The sequence below is a fragment of the Eumetopias jubatus genome, unplaced genomic scaffold, assembly GCF_037043125.1.
Source record: "Eumetopias jubatus isolate StellerSeaLion01/CBP00866 unplaced genomic scaffold, mEumJub1_p1.0 scaffold_1, whole genome shotgun sequence".
NCBI lineage: Eukaryota > Metazoa > Chordata > Mammalia > Carnivora > Otariidae > Eumetopias > Eumetopias jubatus.
Genome location: NW_028274807.1, coordinates 204,510,889 through 204,526,182, shown reverse-complemented (window position 1 = coordinate 204,526,182; position 15,294 = coordinate 204,510,889). Strand labels below are relative to the sequence as shown.

Sequence of the window (15,294 nt, the reverse complement as noted above, 5' to 3'; positions counted from 1 at the left end):
TCCCAGGACTCTGGGATCATGACCTGAGCTGAAGGCAGACGCCCAACCATCTGAGCCACCCAGGCGCCCCTGTACCTATCAAATTAACCAAAACACCCTACCCTCCACTAAAAAAGGGGGCGGTGTAAGACTCAATCTGTCAAGATCGTGGTGAAATTGGTAGACATATATATTTCCTTTTAAGTGGGGGAAAACATTGGCATCATCTGCCAATTATGTCTCAAAGTCCATAACGTGTCATGCCCTTCAACGCAGTAAGCCATTTCTGAAATTTTATATTAAGGAGGTCTTGCAAAGGAAGGGAAACACTCTATGCCAAGGCCTTGCAGCAATGTTGCCAATTGTAAAAGAGCAAAAAGAACAGCAGTGGACTTGTTGAGTAAGCTATGGTTCACCCACTAGACAGAATGTTTTCCATTCATTAAAAATTATATGTAAACTCACCACCATCACCAAGGGTGGGCTGGGCTCAGTGACTCACTTTCAAAGAATAGAGTAGAGAAAGGGGGAAATAGTGACTTGGTAGTGGAGACTTGTGACAGTTACCACACACAGTGAGCTGAATGGCCTGCCCTGAAAGACATGTCCAAGTCCTAACTCCAGAACCTGTGAATGCGACCTTATCTGAAAAAAGAGTCTTTTCAGATTTAAGTTAAGGATCTGAGATGAGATTGCCTGGGGTTTAGGCTGGAACCAAAACCCAATGACTGATGTCCTTCTAAGAGAAAGGCAGAGGGAAATTTGAAACACAGAGAAAACAGACAAGAGGTTAGAGCCATGCAACCACAAGCTAAGGAACCCACAGAACCTGGAAGATACAAAGAAGGATCCTCCCTTGGAGCCTCCAGAGGGAATGTGGCCCTGATGACACCTTGATGTTGTACTTCTGGCCTCTTGAACTCTGAGAGAATAAATTTGCATTGTTTTAAGCCACCAAGTCTGTGGTCATTTGTTACAGCAGCCTCAGGAAACTCATACACCCCCTGCACCAAGTGATCCAGATTGTGCCACTGTGATAAATGGTGGGGGATGTCAGGAACCCCTGATGTGATAAGATGAAAGGAGCATCTCACCTCTGTGGTCTTCCCCAAACACCCACAGTCCCATTCTAATCACAACAAGAACATCAAACAGACCCAGATCGGGGGCATCCCGCAGGACACCTGGCCAGGCGTCCTCAAGGCTGCTAAGGTCATGGGGCGCCTGGGTGGCATTCGACTCTTGATCTCAGCTCAGGCTTGATCTCAGGCTTGTGAGTTGAAGCCTCCAAGCCCAGCATGGAGTCTAATTTAAAAAGGGGTGGGGGGCGCCTGGGTGGCTCAGTCAGTTAAGCGGCTGCTTTTGGCTCAGGTCATGATCTCAGCGTCCTGGGTTCGAGCCGCATGTTGGGCTCCCTGCTCTGTGGGGAGACTCCTCCCTCTTTCCCTGTTTGCGCGCTCTTTTTCTTTCTCTCAAATAAATAAACTTTTAAAAAGAAAAAAAGACTGCTAAGGTTATGAACAACAAGGAAAGACACACATCTCATTCTATTAAAAAAAAAAAAAAGGTGCTCTATTCTGTATGACCACATTGCTATCCATGCTAATACTCTTAGACTTTACTTCCCTCCCAGGACTCCCAGTACCCCCTGCACTCTGTAATTCCCATTTTACAGATGAGGAAACTGAGGCTTGGAATGGGAAAGTAACTCATCTGAGGGCATGCATTTGAAGTCAAGCCAACTGGCTCTAACCACCACACTTGCTGTCTTCCATTCTCTCCCTAAGAAAATCTCATAAACATTTTATGTTTTAAACGATTTTATTTTTTTATTTGAGAGAGCGAGAGAGAGCATGAGTGGGGGGAGGGGTAGAGGGAGAGGGAGAAGCAGGCTTCCTGCTAAGCAGGGAGCCTGACATGGGGTTCAACCCCAGGACCCTGGGATCACCACCTGAGCTAAAGGCCACGTTTCATTAACTGACTGAGCCACCCCAGGCACCCCTTGAATAAACATTTTAAAAGAAACAATTATTTACAAATGAAACTTTTTTTTTCTTCCAACAACTCTGGGAAATTAGGTGTGGCTTCTGAGTCTATTACATTGTACCAATGTCAATTTCTGGTTTGGCAATAATTTAGTAAGATAGACCATTTCACTGGGGGAAGCTGAGTTAAGGGGCCATGGAAACACGTTTTTTTTTCAACTTTATATTAGTCTTATTAAGCTATTTCAAAATAAGAAGTTATAAAAGCTGAGTGACCAAAAGAATTTAAAGCAGGGTCTCCAAGAGATATTTGTACACCCATGTTCATAGCAGCTCTATTCATAATGGCCAAAAGGGGAAGCAACCCGTATCCGAGAGCAGATGAATGGAAAAACTAAATGTGGTATATTCATACAATGGTTTATTATCAGCCTTAAACAGGAAGGAAATTCTGACCCATGCCGTAACGTGGATGAACCTTGAGGACACGGTGCTAACTGAAATAAGCCCGTCACACAAAGACAAAGACTGTAGTAGATTCTACTTATATGAGGTCCCTAAGGTAGCCATGTTCATAGAGACAGAAAGTAGAATGGTGGGTGCCAGGGCTGGGGGACGGGGGATGGGGAATTAGCGTTTAATGGGGACAGAGTTTTACTTTTACAAAATGAAAAGAGTTCTGAAGATTAGTTGCATGACAACGTGAATGTTCTTTTAACACTACTGAACGGTACACTTAAAAATGGCAAATTTTATGTTGTGTGTATTTTACTGCAATTAAAGTAAAAACACCGGGGCACCTGGGTGGCTTAGTTAGTTAAGCATCTGACTCTTGATTTCGGCTCAGGTCATGATCTCAGGGTTGTGAGATCGAGCCTGGCATCAGGCTCTGTGCTGGGCAGGGAGTCTGCTTAAACTTCTCTCTCTCCCTCTGCCCCCTCTCCCCCTAAAAACAACAATAATAACAACACTCTAGTGGCATTGTTATTATTTTTATTTTATTTTTTAAGATTTTGTTTATTTATTTGAGAGAGAGAAAATGAGAGATAGAGAGCACAAGAGGGAAGAGGGTCAGAGGGAGAAGCAGACTCCCCGCCGAGCAGGAAGCCTGATGCGGGACTCGATCCCGGGACTCCAGGATCATGACCTGAGCCGAAGGCAGTCGCCCAACCAACTGAGCCACCCAGGCACCCTAGTGGCATTGTTTTTAAAGATTTTATTTATTTATTTGTCAGAGAGAGAGAGAGCACAATCACGGGGGAGCGGCAGGCAGAGGGAGAAGCAGGCTCCCCACTGAGCAAGTAGCCCGATGTGGGACTCGATCCCAGGACCCTGGGATCATGACCTGAGCCGAAGGCAGACACCTAACCGACTGAGCCACCCAGGCGTCCCTGGTGGCATTTTTTAAAAGCAAAAGTTTTTGTATTGTATTTATTTCTGAGCACAGGTATACCCAACATTTCAAAAGTTCACATTATCCCACTTGATTTCACAAAATACCTACACGTTAGTACCTGTTTTCCCTAACTGAAAGAAATCGGAAGGGACTTCTGCTCTAGGGAAAAGGGTGAAAAGCGAAGGTAGCCTTCAGTGTTTGTTCTTCAGCAAGTCCTGACAGAGGCAGCCAGGGTCCTCCTCTGAGAACTGCCCTCAGCATCCCAGCATCAAGCTGCCAGAGCATTGAACTGTGGCTGTGAGCATCTGGGTTTTATTTTGACTGATTTTGTGCATCTGTTAACAGGACGCGTCCTCAGGTACCAGAAAAGCCTGAGAGAGGTTATTTTGGGGGGTCTGGGAATGCTCAAAAATTTTTCCATATAAATGAATGGTGATGGCTTCTTGGCCATCTCTGCTTACTATGGGTTTCATGGAAATGCTCTACTTTCAGATAGCTGCGGAACCCTGCAGTTGATGTATGTGCCGCGGGCAAGAAGCATTGGTAGTGTTCCCCCTCTGCCCCCACTTTCACACACATCCCCACCCTGGTTCTCTCCCCAAAGGTATTATCAATTTCTTGCTTTTCCTTCCTGAGATATTTTCTGCATTTGCAAACACATTTGTGTTTGTCTTTCTAACTTTTGCATTTGCTTTTCATTCCATGAATACTTCCACGCTGTCTTTTCCTTTTCTTTTTTTTAATATTTTATTTATTTATTTATTTTTAAAGTAAAACTACACCAAACTTGGGGCTCGAGCTTAGGACCCTGAGATCAAGAGTTGCATGCTCTACCGACTGAGCCAGCCAGGAGCCCCTCTATTCTTTTCTTTTCTTTCTCTTCTTTTCTCCCTTCCTTCCTTCCTTCCTTCCTTCCTTCCTTCCTTCCTTCCTCCCTCCCTCCCTCCCTCTTTCTTTCTTTCTTTCTGATAAAATGCACATAACATAAAACTTACCACTAAAACCATTTTAAAGTGTACAATTCATTGGCATTAAATACATTCACCATGTTGTGCAACCATCACCTCTATCTAGTTCCAGAACATTTTCATCACCCAAAAGCAAACACCATCCCCATGAGCAGTTGCTCCCTGCCCTCCTTCCCCTGCCCCTGGCAACCATTAATCTCCTTTCTGTTTCTATGGACTTCCCTGTTCTGGAGGTTTCATATAAGTGGAATCCTACACCCGGTGGCCTTTTGTAACTGGCTTCCTTCAGTAGGCATGATGTTTTCAAGGTTCATCCATGCGTGTATCAGAACTCCCTTCCTTTTTATGGCTGAGTAATATTCCACTCCTGGATGGACCAATTTTGTTTCCCCATTCATCTGTTGATGGACATTTGTTTGTTTGTACTGACCTTTTGGCAATTGAATGGTGTCATGAACATTCACGTACAAGTATTTGTTTGAACACCTATTTGCAATTATTTGGGGTTTAAACCTAGGAGTGGAATTGCTGGTCCTCTGGTAACTACGTTGAAATTCTTGAGGAACTGTCAAGCTTTTCCATGTGGTAGCAGCCCTTTATTGCACTTGTTTTTCCAAAGTAACCATCTTGTTTTGTTTTTAAGATTTATTTATTTGAGAAAGAGAGAGAATGCGTGTGCGTGTGAGTGGGGGGAGAGGCAAAGGGAGAGGAAGAGAGAGAATCCTCAAGCAGACTCCCTGCTGAGCACGGAGTTCTAAGTGGGGCTTGATCCCAGGCCCATGAGATCATGACCTGAGCCAAAATCAAGAGTTGGCCGCTTAAAAGACTGAGTCGTCCAGGCACCCCCATCTTGCTTTCTTTTTTTAAGGTGCCCTCTATTTCTCCCTGCTCCTTCATCTATCCTGCCACTGTTGCAAAGCAGATCCTTGAGCACAGACCTTGGAAGTGCCAGCCGGGATATTTTGGGGGCTGCTTGTCCTCCCTAAGGACAAGCCTATGTACTCCTGCTCCAAATCCCTGTCCCTCCCATATGGGATCCTGGGACAAGTGACTGAGCTGCTCTGGGCCTCAGTTTCCATACTTGAAAAATGGGATAAGAGTCCTCCCTTGAAGGGTTTTGTGAGATTAAGAAAGAAAACCCCAGTGATGTGCTCATACAGGGCCCGAATGTGGTTTGGGCTACCCGTGTATCCAAGCCTTTCTCCCATCCAGTCTCAGCAGTGTGTGACTCAGTTTCTCCCCATCAGCACTGACTCTGGATGTTATACATATTTCCTCCCTTTTGTATGGTGGGATGAGGGAAAATGATGTGGCTTCCCTTCCTCCACAACCCTGGCTTCTAGCAACATGTGCAGACACTTATTACACATTGGAGTTATGAAACGTGATCCTTGATGAGATTTTTGTTCTGTTCTCTTCTCCCAGTTGGCTTGGGTCTTGTTCCCACAGCTGGTGCAGGCCGGCTCTCAGATTTTCTGAATTCTACCTGAAACTGCCAGAGACCAAAATAGCCACTGAGTATGTGACCTCTGGTCTGTGCTCGCAAACCAGGGCTCTGGTCCAGTCCAGTGAACTCTGCCCTGGGTATTCCAAGGCCAGGGTCAGAGGCAGATAGCTCTTGAGTTGGCACCCTAGCTAATCCCAGGCCAAGGCTGCTTGGAATGAGATGTCAGTGACCCAAGTCCAAGGTCTAGTCCTGTTTTCTGATGATGTGGCCAGAAACTCAGCTTTATTTTTTTGGCTGTATTTGGGGAAATTCTGGTCTCTGATCAATATTAGTGGGTGACCTACTGTATGCCAGACACATATTGGGTGCACAGACATGGCTGTAATGGAGACACATCCTTGCCCTGGAAGTCCTAATCCCTATGTCAGAAAAAATGGGAAACAAATCAGAAAAGCAGTGTCTACAATGGAGTGTGATCACTGCTACGAAGAGGATGAAGCAAGGAAAGGAGAGGGACCTCCTCACCGAGGGTGAGGGGTGGGGTGGGGGAATCTGTCAGGTAGGGGAAGTAGAACCCCTAGGAAGAGGTGAAGTTCAGCTGACCTCTGAAGGAAGAGAAGCAGCTGGGTTTGCAGATAACCTTCAGGGCATGCTCCAGGCAGAGAAGCAACAGCAAGTGCAAAGGCCCTGGGGTGGGACTCCACTAGGCCCTTGAAGGACTATTGGGACTAGAAGTGGATTGAGTGTTGGCGAGGTGGAGAGTGGGGAGGCCGAGGTCTGTGGAGCCACATCAGCCTCCTTCTTTGCAACATGGGAGCCTGCAGAAGACTTTCGGCAAGGGCGCCTGGGTGGCTCAGATGGTTAGGCATCTGCCTTCGGCTCAGGTCATGATCCCAGGGTCCTGGGATCGAGTCCCGCATCGGGCTCCCTGCTCCTTGGGAGCCTGCTTCTCCCTCTGCCTCTCATGAATAAATAAATAAAATCTTAAAAAAAAGAAGAAGAAGAAGAAGAAGACGACTTTCGGAACACCTTACTGTGGTGCTGGCCCACAGGCATGCCACTTCTCTGACTCCAGGAGGCTCTAGTCGAGCGGCCCTACGAACCAGGCATGCTTCAGGTTCTTCCTCTAAAAAATGGAGTGAATAACGGGGTCTTACAGGGAGGTGGCGGGGGAGGGAGCCAGATAATTCCCAGGAGTGGGCAGACAGCGGGCGCTCAGTGAACACGCGGAATAAATGACCGGCTCGTCGGAGCGCCTGACTCACTGAGTTCAAGGGGCCACGTCGTACGAAACGAACTGTCCCCATCCTACAGGTGGGAAAACTGAGCTTGGGGAAGGTGGGGAGTCCAGCGCTCCCGGGGTGCGTGCCGGGGTCGGGGCGCGCACGCTGCGTCTCAGGCCCGGGGGCGCGCACGCCGAGCGGCCCGGCCGGGGGCGGTCCCGGGGGCGGGGCCGGGGGCGGGGCGGCGCGGGGTCCGGGCGGCGGGGGCGGTGGCCGACTCGCCAGTCCCGACAGGAGCGGGTCCGAGGCGCAGCCCCAGCCCGCCATGGAGCAGCCCAGGAAGGCGGTGGTGGTGACGGGTACGCTGATGGCGGCCGCGGCGACAGCGACCGCAGGCAGGGGCGGGTTGGGCGGCTCCAGAGCCGGCGGGGTTGGCAGAGGCGCGGTGGCCCGGGAGGGGAAGGTGCTAGAAGTCCTCTCAGGTTTGGAAGATGTCATCGCCCAGCTCAGTTGGCGCAACACGTAGAAAGTGGAGAAGGGGCGCCCCTATGGTCGCACTGTCAGGGGTCGGGGCAAGCAGGGGTGTGGGGGTCCGGTCAAGTGCCCCGCGCAGAACAGGCCCCTCGGGCGTCCTTCTTTCCCCGGGTGAGGACAGTGGTCCTCTGGGCACCTGTCTGTTCCGTCTGACGGGCCGGTGGACAGGACTTCACTTCTCCCTGCCCCTCCCGAGGTCGGGCCTGTCCCCACCCACGGCCCCAGGGGACAAAGGCCGATTTGCGGGCAGGAAGTGCCCCAGTGACAAATAAACCTCCTGCCAGCCACTGCTCCCCCAGCCCTGTGCAAATGGGGGTCTGTTCTCCCCAGGCAAGAACAGGTGGAGGGCGGGGGACCTCGGGGGGCCGGCCGCTCTCCCTGTTGTCCCCAGGACCGCGTGGGTCAAAATCTCCACGCCCCCACCCCCCACCCCCCGGCTGTTTATGGGTGAGCCCGTCCCTGCTGTCACCAACTCCCTGAAACTAACTGTTCCTCCTCGAGAAGACTCCGCCTCAGGGCCACGTGGGCATCAACTTCCGCCGGGCCTCTGGTTGGGGGGTCATTTTGACCCGCTGTCTGGAGGGGTCAGAGTGGGAGATCCAGCTAAGGTTCACACAAGTGTTTTCTGGCCTCGGGACGGTGAGGCTGATCCTGGAATTCCCAGGAAGGTAGAAGGCACTCACTTCACAGGTGTGTGTAATTGCGGGGAGAGTTGCTGCTGTCACCCCCCCCCCCGCCGCCCCCCGCCGCCCCCCGCCAGCCCTTCCGTATCTGGTTATTTGCTCCTCCAGTGCTGGATTCTGCAGGCAGCCACCGGACTGGGCATTTTCCTTGCATGACTTCATTACATCTGTACCATCTCCGTTTTGCACAGGGGAAACTGAGGCTTAGAGAGGTCACCCTGTTTCTAGGTGGCTGAGCTTGGACTCCTACTTAGTCTATCCAGGAGAGGAGAAGGGGGTGGAGAGGTCCTGCCTCCAAGGCACAGCATCCCTCCCACGGCCACGACGCCACCTGGGACCCTCAGTCCAGCCGGAGTGACCCACACTTCCAGGGCAGCCTCTCTTGGAGATATTCATTTCTAGGCAGGGTGATTAGAATAGAAGAGCTGTGGACTCTCGTGGGTCTGGTTTCGAATCCCAGCTCTTCTGCCTTCTTGCTCTGTGACCCTGGGCAACGGTTTCCACCCTGTCTGTGCCTTAGTCTGGCTCCTGTAAAAGGGGTCCAGGAAACAGCCTTGCCTGAAAGAGGATTCAGTGAGGCTGAAGGCCACAGTGTATGCAGGACACTTAGCTCGTCCTCAGACCACTCCCTCAGTTTGTAAGTGGGGCCTTCCAGCAAGTGGGGAGGAGCCTGGCAGGATGGTGTCTGGACAGCCTGGCCTGGGAGACACCCACAGTATCCCTTAAGGGCCATTCCTCACTTTGTGGTGATTCACGGAGCACAGAGGCCCTGCACAAAGACAGTGATAAGATAATTATAGATGGGGGTCGGGGTTAGTGGAAAAATCGAGAAGGGAAAAGGCCAGCCCTTTCTGGGGCAAAAGGAGGCCACTGGCCTCTTGCCAGGTACGAGGGTCAGGTGAAGGTGAAGACAAGAAAGGACAGTTGAGAGCAGTGGGGGGGGGAGGGGCTCTGAAGGGCCCTGGGTGTACCCCAGATCGTGGGACCAGGCCCCTGACATTGGCCCTGGTGGCGGGCAGCCGCTGAAAGTTCCCGGTTCCGTCCTGCCAGGTGGAGGCAGCAAACCAACCCTGGGCAGGCTAGCAAAGGTCACCGGGTGGTAACATGCTGCTTTTACTGTTTGCTCTTTCAGGATTTGGCCCTTTTGGAGAGCACACCGTGAATGCCAGCTGGATTGCAGTCCAGGTAACTCAGATCTGGAGGGTAGGAATCAGACTCAGGGCTGGGCTCCCCCCCCCCTGGAAATATATGGCACCAAAGAGAGGAAGGAATCTACGAAGAGAACGGCTCCCTTGAAGCTTCCTGCAAAACATATAAGTCTGATATCCACATCTTCCCAAATGGTGACCCGTATAACTTACACTTGTTGGCTTGCTCTGCACCAAGCACTCTGAATTTGCCTCACAAACTTTGCATGGTTGGGTGTACTCATTGTTGTGCCCACGTTGCTGATTAGGCCACTGAGGCCCCCAGAGAGTTATCTGAGTTCGCACAGCCAGGAAACTGGAGTGGCAGTGACTCAAAAGTGCCCCATGCCCCAGCCAGGTTTGGGGGGACCAGGCAGGGATGTTGGGGATGTATTAACCTTGTAGAGAGGGTATAGTGACCCTCACTGTTGCCTCCTAGCAGCCCGGGGCGGAGAAGACTGCAAACTGAGGGGGGGTGGTGTCTTTCCCACTGTCCTGAGCAGGTTGTCAGCCTGCAAGCCTTCCACTTTCTTTGTCAGATGGGGCATTTGGAGAGACAGACGGGAACAATGGGGAGAGAGAAAGAGAGAAACGTTTTCTCCTTATATAAATCAGATCTGCAGAGACCGGAGCCAAACTCATGTTAATCCTAGCCCATTAGTTGCTTGATTTAAAGCATCCCCTGCTTTTCACTCCAGAGCCCTGAATTTGGAAAAAAATCCAAGTTGAAACCTCAATGTGTCAACCCCTAGTTTTGGGGATCCCCCCACCTTTTATATCAGCCCTAGTAGAGACCTCAAAATCTTGGCTACTTTCCTTTAAAAAAAATTCACCCCACTTTGTGAGCAGGACAGAGGGACGGGGTCCCCAGGACCCTGCAGATGGGAGCATGTCAGAGGCTCCGCTCATTGCACCCGCTCCCTGGAGCCCCAGACAAAAAGGAAACAGCGTGTTTCTGAAGACGTTGTGTGTCTGGCTTTGTGCGAGTTTCAGACAGGAGCCTTCACGGGGCTGAGTGGACACAAAGCCATGTGTCTGAATTCCTGGGCCCCAGACACTATGATCTGCATCTAAATAGGAGAAAAATCAATTAAACAATCTTTGGAAATCCCTCTGAGCTTTGGGATGCGGATGGTGGAGGATGGCAGCTTTTTCATCCTGCTGCCGGAAGGGAAATACCCCTTATATTTTGGTCACCCATCTTGCCAGACCTCGCCTCTGGAAGACTTTCCACTTCCTTCCTCAAGCTTGTGAAACAAGAAGAGAGGATTCTCTACCATTCCATGGATAAAAAGAAGACACCAACCTTCCCAGATGTGATTGTTCCTCTTTAAAACCAAAACAAAACAAAAAGCTGGAGTTGCACAAACATACTCTGAGCAAGCGCGTCTGTGTAGCTCCATGAAATTTTACGAATGTTCACCTCTGTGCCAGCCGGCTCTGGATCAAGATCTAGAACATTCCCCGCCCCTTTCTCATCACAGAAGCTCCTTGTGGCCCTTCATAGCCATTTCCCCCCAGGTGTAAACATCTCTGCTGACTTTTTCTTTTTTTTCTGCCGCTGTGGGTGTCACCTGTTCTAGAACTTGGCGTCAATGGAGTTGCGCTTGGGTCCGGTGCCTTCCACGCAGCACAGTGTCTGCGGGATCTGTCTGTGGGGTTGCTGCAAGCAGCCCTTGGTGTGTTTTAGCTGACCTGGATAAAACAGACTTGCACATGAAAAGGTGTCCCATTGGATGGGTCCAGTCTATCCCTTACGGAAATATGGCTCCGAGTGTTCTCGGTGTGATCCAGACATGAGTTGCAGGTGGCAGTTCATGTTGATCACCTCAAGCTGAAGATGGGAGTTTTGTTACCCAGAGTGAGCAGCAGTGAACTTCCTGTCCCCATGATTTTTCAGAAGCCCAAGCTGTCACCTGTAGAAGGAACCCCTCCTCTCTCAGGGACCAGCTAACTTCTCCTGTCTCTCCCCTACTCTGTCTCTCTGTCTCTGTCAGCCTCCCTCTGGTCTCTCCCTCTCTCCCCTTGTGTCTCCATATCTCTCTCCACCTCTCTGTCTCTCTCCCCTTGTGTCTCTCTCTTTCAGTTTCATTTGGCCTTTCTGTGGGTCTCTCTCTGTCTCTCTCCCTCATGTCTCCATCTCTCTCTCCGTCCATCTCTCTGTGTCTGTGTCTGTTTCACTCTCTCTTCTCTCCCCTGTCACCACCACCTCCTCTGTCCCTCTCTCTCATCTGACCTTCTTTCTTCATGCCTTGGGTGAACTTGTGCTCTAATGGAGAATGAACTCTTTGCCATCAGCCACACTGGGGAGGTGGGAGTGTGGGGGACAGGACACCCCCTTTTCATCATTCCCCAGCATGGCACTGCCCCTAAGCACCTCCCACAGGACGGACTGCCTTTTTGGAGCATCTTGTCTCCCCCAGGTCCAGGGTGGTGGATGTGGGACACTGGTTGCAGGTCTCTCTCTTCCTAGGAGGCTCAGGTGGGTGTCAAGGGCCGGGACCCCCTTGGCTTGGGGCCGTCTGGAGTGTTCCCTGCCCAAGTGCAGCGAGGAGGAGCTGGGTCACAGGTCCTGGTGACATCACGGGACAATTACTGCCACAGTGAGTCTAGACAGACCTGCTAAGGATATTAACCAGGGAACAAAGGGGGTCTTTGTTGCGGGGTCAAGGGAATCGGTCAGATGCGGCCTCGCGGCGGGGTCTTGTCAGGTAGACTGGGGTGTAGACAATGCGCCGTCTGGGGCGCATGAGCCCTGTTCCTTTCACGGTGTATGCTTGGTGGCTGCGCTTGCTGCAACGTCGTGGGACTTGGGGGATGCTGCCACTCCCCTCCTCGCCCAGGAGAATTGCCCAGCTCTGTTGGAGCAGAAAGTGTCCAGAGGCAAGAGTTTAGCTAGATCACAGGCCACCCACTTCTGATAACTTCGGCTGAACTTTATAGCTTGCTCCTTCCCCTCCATTGCCTTGTAATTTGCATAAAGTGACACATACAGATCTTCAGTCCCCCTGTCAATGCAGTGAAGAGTATTTATACACATGTCACTGCTGCTTCAGTTAAGATGGTGAACATTTCCATCAACCCCTTACGTTCCCTCCTGCCCCCATCCCTTCCCCAGCATTCCTCACCCTGCCCCAGAGGCAGCTGCTGTCCTGACCTCAGTCAGCTTAGATGATTTTTACTGGTCTCAAGCTGCAAATGAGCAGAATGGCACAGCCTCCATGTCCCCCATGCGCTGGCGGCTCTCGCCTAGCCTGAATTGGTGGTGGGAGGGGCAGCTCGCTCTTTTCCCTACTTACCCCCTCCTCCCGCTCACATTGGCATTGGGGGGCTTCAATAATGAACCAACGGGATGCTCCTTTCAGGATCTTTGGTGAACAGGTGGATGCCTCACTGTGGGAATGCCGTGGGCCAGGGGTGGAGCGGGGTGAGTGGTGGTGTTTTTTTTTTTGGTGGCAGTTTTTTTTAAATTTTTTTTTTAAAGATTTTATTTATTTATTTGAGAGAGAGAATGAGATAGAGCATGCGAGGGGGGAGGGCCAGAGGGAGAAGCAGACTCCCCGCCGAGCTGGGAGCCCGATGCGGGGCTCGATGCCGGGACCCTGGGATCATGACCTGAGCCGAAGGCAGACGCCTAACGACTGAGCCACCCAGGTGTCCCTATGGTGGCAGTTTTCTTAGTTTAGATTTTTTTTCCCCAGATGAAAGGGGGCATAGGTGAGGACCCAGAGGACATGAGGAGCAAAGGTGAGGACAAGAAGGTGACTCACAGGGCACCTGGCTGGCCTAGTCGGTAGGGCAGGTGACTCTTGATCTCAGAGTCATGAGTTTGAGCCCCACATGAGGTGTGGAGCCTACTTAAAAAAAAAAAAAAGTTGAAAAAAGGAGGTGACTCAGTCTCTGGCCTCCCAGCGAGTCAGCTCATTTCCTACTACTGAGAACTGATGTGGGCATGTGGCCATCCCACTAATGCTCAAAGAAACATCACCCAGTGGGGACAACCCTTGACTTGCCCTGGGCAAGAGAGGTTGCTCTGCGTGGACTTCCCATTCTGCCGGGCAGAGAGGATCCATGGGAGGGTTTGCTGTTCCAAGCCAGGCATCCAGCCTTGGCACATCACACGTGTTTTGTTTGTTTGTTTGTTTGTTTGTTTAAGATTTTATTTATTTATTTGACAGAGAGAGAGAGAAAGCAAGCAGGGGGAGCGACAGGCCGAGGGAGAGGGAGAAGCAGGCTTCCCTGAGCAGGGAGCCCGATGCGGGGATTGACCCTGGGATCATGACCTGAGCCAAAGGCAGACACTTAACCAACTAAGCCACCCAGGCGCCCCCGGCACATCACGTCATGGTGACCACAGGGTGGGGGCGGTGGTTATTGTGCCCCAGAGAAGGTTTCTTGGGTTGGTCACTAATCGAGTTAGCATCCTTTTTCCCCCCATGCCCACAGAGGTAGTTTCACCAAGTGCAGTGCCTGGGTTTGTGGGTGGCCTGGCCCGTGGACAGTAGGCTCAACTGAGGGACAACTCCCCAGCTGGACCCAAATAAGTAAAGGTGATCCTTTTAAGTCCTTAAGCCTGGGAGATGGATTCTTTTAATTCCTGGCCTTTTAACATATATTCTCTTGCCAGAAAGGTCTGCCAGGGCCACAGGAAAGTAAAAGGGGGGCGGTGGAATTAGAGTCGTGGGGGGTGGGGAGGGTCAGAAACAGTGGAGTCATGGTGAGAGCATGTAAAGATAGATGAGATTATTTACCTCATGCCAGAGAAGGCCTTTCCTGGAGACTTCTCCCAGCCCTGGGGGGAGAAGAAGCAACTGTCTTTCTTCTCATTCCAGTGAAATAAAAATTTTGACAAGTTATAAGAACAGGGCAGAGTGGGGCACCTGGGTGGCTCAGATGGTTAGGCGTCTGCCTTCGGCTCAGGTCATGATCCCGGGGTCCTGGGATCCAGTCCTGCATCGGGCTCCCTGCTTGGCGGGGAGCCTGCTTCTCCCTCTGCTCCTCTGCTTCTCTCTCTCTGTCTCTTATGAATAAATAGGTGAAATCTTAAAAAAAAAAAAATAGGGCAGAGAAGTCCTTTCCTACCCAGATTTCCCCAAATGTCAACGTTATATTACATTTGCTCTTTCTCTAAGGATAAATTAGGTAGATAGATGAGTATAATGTAAAAAAAATTGACTTCTAAATCATTTTATTTTATTGTGGTAAAATATATATAACATAAAATTTACCCTCTTAATCATTTTTAAGTGTACAGTTCAGCAGCATTAAGCACATTCACATTGTCGTGCAACCATCACCACCATCCCTCTCCAGAGCTTTCCCATCTTCCCACGCTCGGTCCCCATTAAACATTAACTCCCCGTTCCCCTACCTCAGCCCCAGCCCCTCCATTCTGTCTTCTGTTGGTAATGAATTTGTCCACTCTAGGGACCTCCTATCTGTGGAACCATACAGTATTTGTCCTTTTGCAACTGGCTGATTTCAGTCAGCATAATGTCCTCAAGGTTCATCCATGTTGTAGCCTGGGTCAGAATTTCTTTCCTTTTTTAAGACTGAATAATATCCATCATATGGATATACCACATTTTGCTTATCCATTCATCCATTGATAGACACTTGGGTGGCTTCCAGTCTTAGCTAATAGTGACTATATACTGCGAACACGGGCATACAAATATTTCTTTAAGAGCCTGCTTTCAATTCTTGTGAATATACACCCAGAAATGGAATTGCTAGATCATATTATAATTCTGTTGTTTAATTGTTTGAGGAATTGCCCTGTTCTGAGTCATTTATTTATTTATTAAGGTTTATTTATTTAAGCAGTCTCTACACCCAGCATGGGGCTCGAACTCATGACCCCAAGATCAAGAGCCACGTGCTCTACCCACC

At 50.4% G+C, this 15,294-nt stretch overlaps 2 protein-coding genes across 4 annotated transcripts in view; one reads left to right on the top strand and one right to left on the bottom strand.

The window, feature by feature from the left end:
* Positions 1-7,325, bottom strand: part of LSM4 (LSM4 homolog, U6 small nuclear RNA and mRNA degradation associated) — a 23,523-nt gene extending 16,198 nt beyond the window's left edge. Inside the window, 2 exon segments of the mRNA XM_028087099.2 lie at positions 6,810-6,901; positions 7,163-7,325. Coding sequence (XP_027942900.2) covers positions 6,810-6,901; positions 7,163-7,325 — 255 coding nt within the window.
* PGPEP1 (pyroglutamyl-peptidase I) overlaps positions 7,261-15,294 on the top strand; it is a 25,365-nt gene continuing 17,331 nt past the window's right edge. For 2 of the 3 annotated variants that reach the window (XM_028087190.2, XM_028087189.2), the window contains exons 1-2: positions 7,261-7,357; positions 9,348-9,400. In XM_028087190.2, coding sequence (XP_027942991.1) covers positions 7,324-7,357; positions 9,348-9,400 — 87 coding nt within the window. In that variant the 5' untranslated portion in view covers positions 7,261-7,323. Of the gene's footprint in view, positions 7,358-9,347; positions 9,401-11,467; positions 12,006-15,294 lie in introns of those variants that run through there. The other variant, XM_028087191.2, reaches the window with a different exon arrangement.